General features: G+C 45.7%; 1 protein-coding gene and 1 non-coding gene across 3 annotated transcripts in view; both read left to right on the top strand.

The window, feature by feature from the left end:
- The first annotated feature begins 853 nt into the window (after positions 1–853).
- Positions 854–927, top strand: trnar-ucu (transfer RNA arginine (anticodon UCU)). The gene has a single exon. It is a non-coding gene; the product is annotated as a tRNA-Arg (tRNA).
- Positions 928–6,061: 5,134 nt separating this feature from the next.
- Positions 6,062–13,598, top strand: part of LOC129813610 (cell adhesion molecule 3-like) — a 104,797-nt gene continuing 97,260 nt past the window's right edge. For both annotated transcript variants that reach the window (XM_055865950.1, XM_055865948.1), the window contains exons 1-2: positions 6,062–6,316; positions 7,922–8,086. In XM_055865950.1, the coding sequence (XP_055721925.1) occupies positions 7,993–8,086 (94 nt within the window). In that variant the 5' untranslated portion in view covers positions 6,062–6,316; positions 7,922–7,992. The remainder of the gene's footprint in view (positions 6,317–7,921; positions 8,087–13,598) is intronic.

The raw sequence follows: 13,598 nt of genomic DNA, 5'->3' as shown, positions 1-13,598 counted from the left end.
ATCAACTACACCGCCCGCACCCGCAGGCCTCACCAGAGGGTGGTGCGCGCAGTCTGCCCAACGTATCACCGGGGGCATACTGCCTGCCCTCCAGGACACCTACAGCACCTGATGTCACAGGAAGGCCAAAAGATCATTAAGGACATTAACCACCCGAGCCACGGCCTGTCCACCCCGCCATCATCCAGAAGGCGAGGTCAGTACAGGTGCATCAAAGCTGGCACAGAGGGAATGAAAAGCAGCTTATTCTCAAGGCCATCAGACTGTTAAATAGCCATCACCAGCCAGCTACCACCCGGTTACTCAACTCTGCACCGTTGAGGCTGCTGCCCTTTGTACATAGACATGGAATCACTGCACTTTAGTAATGGAACACCAGTCACTTTAATGTTTACATATCGTTTTACTCATTTAATATGTATATATTGTATTCTACTGTACTTTAGTCAATCCTGCTCCAACATCGCACATCCTAATATTTATATATTTCTTAATTCTGTTATTTTACTTTAAGATTTGTGTGTATTGTTGTGAATTGTTAGATACTGCTGCACTGTTGGAGCTATGAACTAAAGCATTTTGCCTAACCCGCAATAGCATCTGCTAAATATGTGTATGTGACCAATACAATTCGATTTGATTTATAGATGACATCAAAGACGTTTCGCTTATCCCTCAGATGAAACAAACAGGGACTGATATCGCCATCTTGGCGCTGAATAGTGATGCGCACCTATCGGTCTGTCCGGGAACAGCAGCCAAGTGGTCCTGATGCTGCCTTATGTCATGAGGATGGTCAATACGGTTAGAAAGGAGGAATATAAACACGCTTTTCATCCATTGGTGAGACGCAGTCTCTGTGGCGCAATGGAATAGCGCGCTGGACTTCTAATCCAGAGGCTCCGGGTTCGAGTCCCGGCAGAGATGGGTTTGCTAAGGAGCTGGTATGCTTTTTAGATTTTATTTTTTTACTAAATTGGCAAATTGAAGCATTATTTTTATTGCATTATACAAGCAATTGTGTCCATTCGAATGTATGCTTAGTTTCTCAATGTGGCGCTGGATACACCACTTAGATAATGCAATTTTTTATATAAAATGAAACATGCAATCTCCATAACAGATAGATGCTTTTGGGTTTCTCCCGCCCACACGTATTCCACTTACAATCAGTTCTCATCGCAGCCCCGGGATATCGTTATCAGGGATGTATGCACAATGCAAACTGCACTCGGTAGGTTGACTCTCCCCATCAAACACTTTACCTCGGAAGACTACAGCTTTATCTCAACATCTTGTTAAGTCCCGACATCCATCTCTTTCCATTCACCCCACCCTCCCCCACTTATCCTTTCTTTCATGTGATCTGAATTCATTCACACATTCATCCACAAGTCCATATACTGTAATACAGGCTATAGGCCTACCCTCTCGGACTGCCAGTATGTGAAAAATGATGGTCATTTTAATTATAGGCAATAATGAGTGTCTTTTAATTATAAATTTGGCCTAAGCCATATTTTACAAAACAATTAACAAAAACACATTGAACATGGGACTCATTACAAACACACGCACGCACGCGCCTGTGTTGCAAATGTTTTTTTATTTTTTTATTACACAAATTAAATAGTAGACCATTCTAGGTCTAAAACATCATCATAATAATCATCATAATCTCTAAATAGCCCAAATGACATATAGGACACTGTATGCTGCTGCTGAGGATACATACAGGAAAGAGAGCGTGGCGGTGTGCTTCTCTTTTCAGCACCTGGAGCTGTCCTGCACTCTCATGCCCCGTCAGTGACTTTTTGTTGTTGTTGTATAAAGCCTTGAATTTCAGTCTTCTCTAATAACGAATTCAACAACCACATTTGAATTATAGCGGATGTATAAATGCTGGAATGAGTAGGCATAAGAAGGCCTATGTCTATATTTAATTTTAAATAGAGGCATTACATTTAGCAAAAAAACATTCCTGCTGCTACTTCAGCTGTCTGGTGATCTCCTCTCCTATCCCCGCCCAGTTTAAGATTGATTTTTTTCCTGCCTCCTGCTTGTCGCCTATGGTGATAGGGCTTTTCATGCCGCCGCGCCATCCACCATTTTAACCCCATGTCTCCCCCTACACACGAACTAATCCGCATGCAAAACTAATCCTTAATCCCCTCGCGAGTTGAACGCCACCCACCCCACCCCACCCTCCTCCACTGAACACCCACCAGTACAGTCTGTCGGGCCTTGAGCGGTGTGACTCCACTCAGAAAGACAACGTCTCGCGCTGTCAGTCAAAAAGGCTACTCCCTTAACGGAAAGCAGAGAAGAACATTGATTCATGACTGATGTAGCTAGACCTAACTCTTATCTATGGGCATTGGGGACTAGCCTACTACCACTACCTAGGCTATTAAATCTACAATAACAGAGAAACTAGATAAAAGACGAACAATTCAGAAAAAACAACTAGCCTATTATTTTTCTATGATATGACAAATTGTATATTTGGGCATAGGATACAGTCTATATGAATATGACATCTCAGTTTTTCTTTCTCCAATATACACTATATCACCAAAAGTATGTGGACACCTGGTTGTCAAACATCTCATTCCAAAATGATGGGCATTAATATGGAGTTGGTTCCCTCTTTGCTGCTATAACAGCCTCCACTCTTCTGGGAAGACTTTCTACTAGATGTTGGAACATTGCTGCTATAACAGCCTCCACTCTTCTGGGAAGACTTTCTACTAGATGTTGGAACATTGCTGCTATAACAGCGTCCACTCTTCTGGGAAGACTTTCTACTAGATGTTGGAACATTGCTGCTATAACAGCCTCCACTCTTCTGGGAAGACTTTCTACTAGATGTTGGAACATTGCTGCTATAACAGCCTCCACTCTTCTGGGAAGGCTTTCTACTAGATGTTGGAACATTGCTGCTATAACAGCCTCCACTCTTCTGGGAAGGCTTTCCACTAGATGTTGGAACATTGCTGCTATAACAGCCTCCACTCTTCTGGGAAGACTTTCTACTAGATGTTGGAACATTGCTGCTATAACAGCCTCCACTCTTCTGGGAAGGCTTTCTACTAGATGTTGGAACATTGCTGCTATAACAGCCTCCACTCTTCTGGGAAGGCTTTCTACTAGATGTTGGAACATTGCTGCTATAACATCCTCCACTCTTCTGGGAAGACTTTCTACTAGATGTTGGAACATTGCTGCTATAACAGCCTCCACTCTTCTGGGAAGACTTTCTACTAGATGTTGGAACATTGCTGCTATAACAGCCTCCACTCTTCTGGGAAGACTTTCTACTAGATGTTGGAACATTGCTGCTTTAACAGCCTCCACTCTTCTGGGAAGACTTTCTACTAGATGTTGGAACATTGCTGCTATAACAGCCTCCACTCTTCTGGGAAGACTTTCTACTAGATGTTGGAACATTGCTGCTATAACAGCCTCCACTCTTCTGGGAAGACTTTCTACTAGATGTTGGAACATTGCTGCTATAACATCCTCCACTCTTCTGGGAAGACTTTCTACTAGATGTTGGAACATTGCTGCTATAACAGCCTCCACTCTTCCGGGAAGACTTTCTACTAGATGTTGGAACGTTGCTGCTATACCAGCCTCCACTCTTCTGGGAAGACTTTCTACTAGATGTTGGAACATTGCTGCTTTAACAGCCTCCACTCTTCTGGGAAGACTTTCTACTAGATGTTGGAACATTGCTGCTATAACAGCCTCCACTCTTCTGGGAAGACTTTCTACTAGATGTTGGAACATTGCTGCTATAACAGCCTCCACTCTTCTGGGAAGGCTTTCTACTAGATGTTGGAACATTGCTGCTATAACAGCCTCCACTCTTCTGGGAAGGCTTTCTACTAGATGTTGGAACATTGCTGCTATAACAGCCTCCACTCTTCTGGGAAGGCTTTCTACTAGATGTTGGAACATTGCTGCTATAACAGCCTCCACTCTTCTGGGAAGACTTTCTACTAGATGTTGGAACATTGCTGCTATAACAGCCTCCACTCTTCTGGGAAGACTTTCCACTAGATGTTGGAACATTGCTGCTATAACAGCCTCCACTCTTCTGGGAAGACTTTCTACTAGATGTTGGAACATTGCTGCTATAACAGCCTCCACTCTTCTGGGAAGACTTTCTACTAGATGTTGGAACATTGCTTCTATAACAGCCTCCACTCTTCTGGGAAGACTTTCTACTAGATGTTGGAACATTGCTGCTATAACATCCTCCACTCTTCTGGGAAGACTTTCTACTAGATGTTGGAACATTGCTGCTATAACAGCCTCCACTCTTCTGGGAAGACTTTCTACTAGATGTTGGAACATTGCTGCTATAACAGCCTCCACTCTTCTGGGAAGACTTTCTACTAGATGTTGGAACATTGCTGCTTTAACAGCCTCCACTCTTCTGGGAAGACTTTCTACTAGATGTTGGAACATTGCTGCTATAACAGCCTCCACTCTTCTGGGAAGACTTTCTACTAGATGTTGGAACATTGCTGCTATAACAGCCTCCACTCTTCTGGGAAGGCTTTCTACTAGATGTTGGAACATTGCTGCTATAACAGCCTCCACTCTTCTGGGAAGGCTTTCTACTAGATGTTGGAACATTGCTGCTATAACAGCCTCCACTCTTCTGGGAAGGCTTTCTACTAGATGTTGGAACATTGCTGCTATAACAGCCTCCACTCTTCTGGGAAGACTTTCTACTAGATGTTGGAACATTGCTGCTATAACAGCCTCCACTCTTCTGGGAAGACTTTCCACTAGATGTTGGAACATTGCTGCTATAACAGCCTCCACTCTTCTGGGAAGACTTTCTACTAGATGTTGGAACATTGCTGCTATAACAGCCTCCACTCTTCTGGGAAGACTTTCTACTAGATGTTGGAACATTGCTGCTATAACAGCCTCCACTCTTCTGGGAAGACTTTCTACTAGATGTTGGAACATTGCTGCGGGGACCTGCTTTCATTCAGCCACAAGAGCATTAGTGAGGTCGAGCACTGATGTTGGGTGATTAGGCCTGGCTCACAGTCGGCATTCCAATTCATCCCAAAGGTGTTCAACAGGGTTGAGGTCAGGGCTCTGTGCAGGCCAGTCCAGTTCTTCCACACCGACCTTGACAAACCATTTCTGTATGGACCTCGCTTAGTGCACAGGGGCATTGCTATGCTGAAACAGGAAAGGGTCTTCCCCAAACTGTTGCCACAAAGTTGGAAGAACAAAATCGTCTAGAAAGCCATTGTATACTGTTGCGTTAAGATTTCCCTTCACTGGAACTAAGGGGCCCGAACCATGAAAAACATCCCCAGACCATTATTCCTCCTCCACCAAACGTTACAGTTGGCACTATGCATTCAAGCAGGTAGTGTTCTCCTGGCATCCGCTAAACACAGATTCGTTCGTCGGACTGACAGATTGTGAAGTGTGATTCATCACTCCAGAAAACGCGTTTACACTGTTCCAGAGTCCAATGGTGACAAGCTTTACACCACTCCAGCTGATGCTTGGCATTGCAGATGGTGATCTTAGGCTTGTGTGCAGCTGCTCGGCCACGGAAACCCATTTCATGAAGCTCCCAATGAACAGTTCTTTGTGCTGATGTTGCTTCCAGAGCCAGTTTGGAACTCGGTAGTGAGTGTTGCAACAGAAGACAGACGATCTTTATTAAGCACTACATTGGCAGTCCCCTTCAGTGAGCTTGTGTGGCCGACCACTTTGCGGCTGAGCTGTTGTTGCTCCTAGATGTTTCCACTTCACAATAACAGCACTCACAATTGACCCGGCAGCTCTGTTTGTCTGTGGAGATTGCATGGCCTGTGTTTAATTTTATACACCTGTCAGCAACGGGTGTGGCTGAAATAGCCAAATCCACTGATTTGAAGGGGTGTCCACATACTTTTGTATAGTGTATCTATCTCTATCTTTCCCTGCATGTATATCCCTCTCCCAGGCAGTATGCTATTGCCCTGTTATCCGAATGGTACGGGCCAAATGGTATTAAAGTCCCCTCCCCCTCGCTCCCTCCCCCTCCACACGCCACCTCCTTTCTTTCAGACAGACTGTTTTTGCTGCAGTAAACGGTAGCCGTGGAGAGATAGGGAACAGCTAGAAAAACAACAATCCAAAGAAGGAAGGAAAAAGTCAATATAGACAGATCCAGGGAGGCATCAGAGCAAGCGCCAGTTTTCCTGCAATACAGGGACCACTTCCAGAACCAACGGCGACAAATCGCCTATCCGTTCAGGATCGGGAATCCAGAGGCAGGCCTATTTCGGTGTGTATGCTGTTATGTCCCTAACAATATTATTGTTGTTGGCTGTGTCCGGGCTGTAACAAACGATCGACACCTGTCACTTGTAAATACTATGCTTTCGTGTCCTGGAATGTTCCTGCGTGCGCCTCACTCAGTAGCCTAGGTTACTGGCAGGTGTTGGAGGTAAAGCATTATCTTGACCCGGGAATACAAATCTAGACTTGTTGTATAATTTAGTGCGAATCTGCTTTTTGTTATTGGACTGTAGGCTACGTTATGCCTCGCCATCTCTCCCTCCCTTTCCTGCATGCGAGGCTTTTATCATTGGTCGTGTTGCTACAATCTACAACGGTGTGCGCCTTCATTTCTACGTATAGGCTACGAGGTGTCCCTCTGATTACCGTTACACAGGGCTAATTTCCATTACTGGGAAAAAGGTGTAGGCAGGCTAGGGAAAGGAGGAGGATAAACCATACCGGGTTCCTTTCTCCTTTCTACGCGGCATCCAGCAGCATTGCAGGTGCCTTCTGGGCTGTAACAGTGGGTCCCATCCTTTTTCGGTTACTGTAGCCTGCCACTAACTGCATGTTGCTCTGCCCGAGTACCCCTTAAGTACCCCCTCATGTGCATTTTACCAGTAGACCTATGGTCTCATGAGACTTCTCAAGTACCCCCTTTGGACAGGCCAGGTACTCCCAGGGGTCCTAGTACCCAAGGTTGGGAACCACTGGACTCTAGGACCTATCTTTAGATTGGATCACCCCTTAAAGGCTATTAGTGGTGATCAGCACTAACGTTATTCTACAAATCAGTTCTGTTTTTTCCACGACACACTCTTCTCTGATGGCTCCAACAACAAGAACCCCCCCCCCCCCCCCCCTGCCATCATATCCCCGCCCTATTCGCCCGCACGTCCGTTCCACTGGCAACCTCTCTCTAGCCATGGCCCGCGCTGAACCGAATGGTGAAGGAGAATTTCGAGGATAGATCCTAGCCTTTGCTCGGCCGCCATGTAAGGCTATTTCAGTGTGTGTGTGAGAGGCTGATGGTATTATTGTGACACAGTGTGTGTGAGAGGCTGAGGGTATTATTGTGCTACATCTGTGTCATGTGAAGAGAGAAGCACCGTCAGGCAATTCTCAGCGGGCGACAGGTGCAAGCATTTTGCTGTCCATTCCGGCGTTTTACTTGGCCAACAGGGGGAATTTGGATTTGGTTCATTTGTGATATTTGTAATTAACAAGAGTTGTTTTGGGCTCAGAACACATCCCACTTATACTCCAGAGCTTGAATACATTTAGACATCAATTGAATAGATTTAGGGTAATGACAGCCCACACTGATTTTCCGCCTTTAGTGATTTAGAACGTTGCCTTTTACCGTGGTAGGCTCGATCACCGCGTCGCTCCCGGTACGATATGACACAGGCAGCAGATCTACGAAACCCACGGAGAAGCGCGTGAGCAACGATGTCCAAAAGTGCATTAAGCACCGGCCAACCGATCAGAACGCAACCAATTAATCCCGAACGGCCTGGTCTTGTTTTATCGCCCTCCCGCAGGTAGCTCCAGTGCTACTCTCTTCTCCCCCCACAGGTAACACTCCGGTGCTCCTCTCCCCGCACAGGTAACACTCCCGTGCTCCTCTCCCCTGCACCCTGCCCAACCCTCCTGAGGATTGAGACGAACCAACCAACCATGGCATTCCCTTCTTACCTGGTCCCAAATCTATGGACTCTGAGTTTATTGACACTACTGGCAGCCTCTGTTCAGAGCAACTTCATTGTCTTTGGTAAGAATCTCTCTAATCCCCTCTAGGCTAGTCTCACCCTTCTCTACTCTCATCCTCTACTCTCACCCACCTATACTCTCACTCTCTTCTACTCTCACCCTCTTCTACTGTCACCCTCTTCTAGTCTCACCCTTTTCAAGTCTCACCCTCTTCTACTGTCACCCTCTTCTACTCTCATCTTCTACTGTCACCCTCCTCTACTCTCACCCTCCTCTACTCTCATCCTCTACTGTCTTCCTCCTCTACTCTCACCCTCCTCTACTCTCATCCTCTTCTGTGACCCTCCTCTATTCTCACCCTCTACTCTACTCTCACCCTCCTCTACTCACCCTCTTCTACTGTCACCCTCCTCTACTGTCACCCTCCTCTACTGTCACCCTTCTCTACTCTCAGCCTCCTCTAGTCTCACCCTCTTCTAGTCTCACCCTCTTCTAGTCTCATCCTCCTCTACTGTCACCCTCCTCTACTGTCACCCTCCTCTACTGTCACCCTCCTTTACTGTCACCCTCCTCTACTCTCCCCCTCCTCTACTGTCACCCTCCTACTCTCATCCTCCTCTAGTCTCACAATCCTCTAGTCTCACCCTCCTCTAGTCTCACGATCCTCTAGTCTCACCCTCCTCTACTCTCCCCCTCCTCTACTGTCATCCTCCTACTCTCACGATCCTCTAGTCTCACGATCCTCTAGTCTCACCCTCCTCTAGTCTCACCCTCCTCTAGTCTCACGATCCTCTATACTCTCGATCCTCTAGTCTCACCCTCCTCTAGTCTCACCCTCCTCTAGTCTCACGATCCTCTATTCTCTCGATCCTCTAGTCTCACCCTCCTCTAGTCTCACCCTCCAGTATCTTCTACTCTATCCTGTTGACGTCAGTGTTTTTAGTTGTTACTGTGTTACTACAAGGTAGTCACCAAGCCCCTTTCCCCCCGAACTCCAATGGAATTTCTGCTATTGTTTTTGAAGAATGTGTGTGATTTACACTTGCACAGGTTGGCCTGTGCTCTGTGTGTGTCAAACACACACGCACGCACGCACGCACGCACGCACGCACACACACACACACACACACACACACACACACACACGTGCGCACATTCGATAGGCTAGTGGACACACGATAGTCCAGTGGACACACACAAACACATCTATCAATAAAAAACCCTACGATTGGCAGGAAATCATCTTTTCATATTAATTGATTTGAGCAGTCATTGTTGACCATGAGGGTTAGATACAAGCACGCAGTTTCTCTCCCTTTTCTACATTACTATCCCACAGACTAACCACTGTAACAGTCCCAGAGACTAACCACTGTAACAGTCCCACAGACTAACCACTGTAACAGTCTCACAGATTAACCACTGTAACAGTCCCACAGACTAACCACTGTAGCAGTCCCACAGATTAACCACTGTAACAGTCCCACAGACTAACCACTGTAACAGTCTCTCTAATCCCACAGATTAACCACTGTAACAGTCTCACAGACTAACCACTGTAACAGTCTCACAGATTAACCACTGTAACAGTCTCACAGATTAACCACTGTAACAGTCCCACAGACTAACCACTGTAACAGTCTCACAGATTAACCACTGTAACAGTCTCACAGACTAACCACTGTAACAGTCTCACAGATTAACCACTGTAACAGTCTCACAGATTAACCACTGTAACAGTCTCTCTAATCCCACAGATTAACCACTGTAACAGTCTCACAGATTAACCACTGTAACAGTCCCCACAGACTAACCACTGTAACAGTCTCACAGATCAACCACTGTAACAGTCTCTCTAATCCCACAGATTAACCACTGTAACAGTCCCACAGATTAACCACTGTAACAGTCTCACAGATTAACCACTGTAACAGTCTCACAGATTAACCACTGTAACAGTCCCCACAGACTAACCACTGTAACAGTCTCACAGACTAACCACCGTAACAGTCACTAATCCCACAGAGTAACCACTGTAACAGTCTCACTAATCCCACAGACTAACCACTGTAACAGTCTCTCTAATCCCACAGATTAACCACTGTAACAGTCCCACAGATTAACCACTGTAACAGTCTCACAGATTAACCACTGTAACAGTCTCACAGATTAACCACTGTAACAGTCTCACTAATCCCAATGACTAACCACTGTAACAGTCACTAATCCCACAGACTAACCACTGTAATAGTCTCACAGATTAACCACTGTAACAGTCTCACAGATTAACCACTGTAACAGTCTCACTAATCCCAATGACTAACCACTGTAACAGTCACCAATCCCAATGACTAACCACTGTAACAGTCTCACTAATCCCAATGACTAACCACTGTAACAGTCACTAATCCCACAGATTAACCACTGTAACAGTCCCCACAGATTAACCACTGTAACAGTCCCCACAGATTAACCACTGTAACAGTCTCACAGATTAACCACTGTAACAGTCTCACTAATCCCAATGACTAACCACTGTAACAGTCACTAATCCCACAGACTAACCACTGTAACAGTCTCACTAACACTACAAAACAGTACCTATATATATTTTTGTATATGTATATATTTTTATAAGTATATCTTTTTTATGTATTTTGTATTTATTCAGACAGTAGGATACATATATTTGGGGAGACAGATGAGTTTTTAAAATTAGAAATGGTAATCTTGGACCGGGGAGCGGTCATGCAGGGATTACATGTGGACTAGAGTTGTCAGTGTTACCTATTCAGCCCAACTCAGACACACAGTAGCCTGTATTATCTCACGTCAATATGCTCCCTCTTGCAGATGTGATGTGCACCCACACAGAACCCCACGAATTTAAAAGGCATGCGAACACACGCACCTACTTTAACCACATCAGCTGTTTTTACTGTCTGTTGTTGAATTATGCATCATTGTATTTGTTCTGCATGTGAAATGTGTATAGAGCAGTTTGGAGGAGTCGTCAATGTGAGTCAGTGAGAAGCTGTACCGTATACTGCTGGGGGTAACAATGGTAAACAAACTTATGCAGATACTGAGATGAGGGCTCGTCCCAAGTGACACCCTATTCCCTATATAGGGCACTACTTTTGACCAGGACCAATAGAGCTCCGGTTAAAATTAGTGCACTACGTAGGGAATAGGGTGGCACTTGGGACGTAACCGAGGTCAGTGTTGGGAACATGCTAATGAAATCAAATAGAAATGAAGATGGCAATTATCAAAAATAATTATCAAATTCAAGACATTGATGAGATAATCAAGTCCTGATGTGGGAACCTGAGAGGGCGTCGACCTTATAATGTGTGTGGTTCTTCATGTGGAGCTTATTTTGTCAATTCAACCCGAGTTTGCAATACGTGTATTATATTGCAAAAAGGACTTCTCGCATTCAGAAATATGTCACATTCGATTAGGGTTTGTATTGGTGCAGAATTGACCATGCAAGAACAAACCGATGGAATCACTGGCCTTTGTTGTTTGTAGCTAAGAGTGGTTTGCACTATTGTCCATCAACTGGGAGTCATAAATGTTGGTTGTCTAGTCGTTTTTTCTGTGATTCGTTTGAATTTTTATTTTTTTAACTTTTAAATTAATGATTTAAAAGTTGTTTTTTTTAAAGTAAAACATATGCAGTATAGCCATTGATTCTTGAATAATCTAACAGATTTTTGGGCTTTACATTTCTCCAGACCCATCCTTTAGCTGTTTACCATAACATGGTAGGGTTACTGCTTTGTTGTTTTTCTAATCTCAGATTGCCCCTTTTAAAGGGTACATGTGGTTTAATGTTATGTGTCTGACCTAAACTATGACACAGCTGTGCTGCCTGGTAACTGGGTGTCTGGTAACTGGGTGTCTGGTAACTGGGTGCCTGGTAACTGGGTGTCTGGTAACTGGGTGTCTGGTAACTGGGTGCCTGGTAACTGGGTGCCTGGTAACTGGGTGTCTGGTAACTGGGTGCCTGGTAACTGGGTGCCTGGTAACTGGGTGTCTGGTAACTGGGTGCTTGGTAACTGGGTGCCTGGTAACTGGGTGTCTGGTAACTGGGTGCCTGGTAACTGGGTGTCTGGTAACTGGGTGTCTGGTAACTGGGTGTCTGGTAACTGGGTGCTTGGTAACTGGGTGCCTGGTAACTGGGTGTCTGGTAACTGGGTGCCTGGTAACTGGGTGTCTGGTAACTGGGTGCCTGGTAACTGGGTGCCTGGTAACTGGGTGCCTGGTAACTGGGTGCCTGGTAACTGGGTGTCTGGTAACTGGGTGCCTGGTAACTGGGTGCCTGTAACTGGGTGCCTGGTAACTGGGTGCCTGGTAACTGGGTGTCTGGAAACTGGGTGCCTGGTAACTGGGTGCCTGGTAACTGGGTGCCTGGTAACTGGGTAACTGGGTGCCTGGTAACTGGCTGCCTGGTAACTGGGTGCCTGGTAACTGGGTGCCTGGTAACTGGGTGTCTGCACCCCAAATGGCAACCTATTCCCTATGTAGTGCACTACTTTTGACCAGAGGCTCATGAGGGAGGGAGGGGGGGGGGGGGTTTAAGGTGCCCTTTGGGATGCAGACCTAGATATATGGAGAGAGGGGGAGATGGAGAGGACTGGGAGAGAGGCTCCAATAATGTCCGGTAGTGGCCGGTGAATGGGCAGTTCATTTTAAATGGCCCGAACAGAAGGGCCTACTTAGCATAAATAATGCAACGTTATGTTTCAGAGAGGAAAAAACGATTCGTATGTCAGATCAATGACTCCAGATTAACGATCAGATGCACCAAGCCTGTCTGTCACTACAACATGTCTCAAAATCTATACTGCTTCTTTTAAAACGTTCAAAACCTCCATGTTATTGCTGTGTCTTGTTTTCACCTTCCTTGAAACAAAATGCTGATCAATAATAGCAGCAAAACAATACAAGTGAGCGCTCACATATGTCAGCGACTCGGCGCTCCTTTAAACATTTGATGCGGAAGGAATCCCCATATGAGCAGCGTGTCAGAGTCACAGAAGAGCAGCGCTGTTTGTCTATGCTGGGCCCATATACAGAGAGCCTCTAATTGTGTACAGTATCTATTTTCCACAGCTGGATGTGCAGTGGAGCAGTTCAACTGGACTGGCTCTCTGAAGGCTACAGATTAGAGCTGTGATTGGCCAAGACTGAGTACCAAACGGTACCCTATTCCCTATATAGTGAACTACTTTTGACCAAAGCTTTATGGATAAACTATGGACCTTGGGTAAAAGTAGTGCACTATATAGGAAACAGCGTACCATTTGGAAAGCAACTCTGTTCTGTATCACTAACCAAGTTACCTCAGGCCGGGGTCTCGTGGCCACCCTCTGTAGCACTCATAAACGCACAGCATGACACACACACACACACACACACACACACACACACACACACACACACACACACACACACACACACACACACACACACACACACACACACACACACACACACACACACACACACACTGTCCCCCCGTCACTGACCGTGCCCCTTCTCAGTGGAGACCTCAGGGAATA

The sequence above is a fragment of the Salvelinus fontinalis genome, chromosome 17 (assembly GCF_029448725.1).
Source record: "Salvelinus fontinalis isolate EN_2023a chromosome 17, ASM2944872v1, whole genome shotgun sequence".
Lineage (NCBI taxonomy): Eukaryota > Metazoa > Chordata > Actinopteri > Salmoniformes > Salmonidae > Salvelinus > Salvelinus fontinalis.
This window is presented reverse-complemented; position numbering and strand designations above follow the sequence as displayed.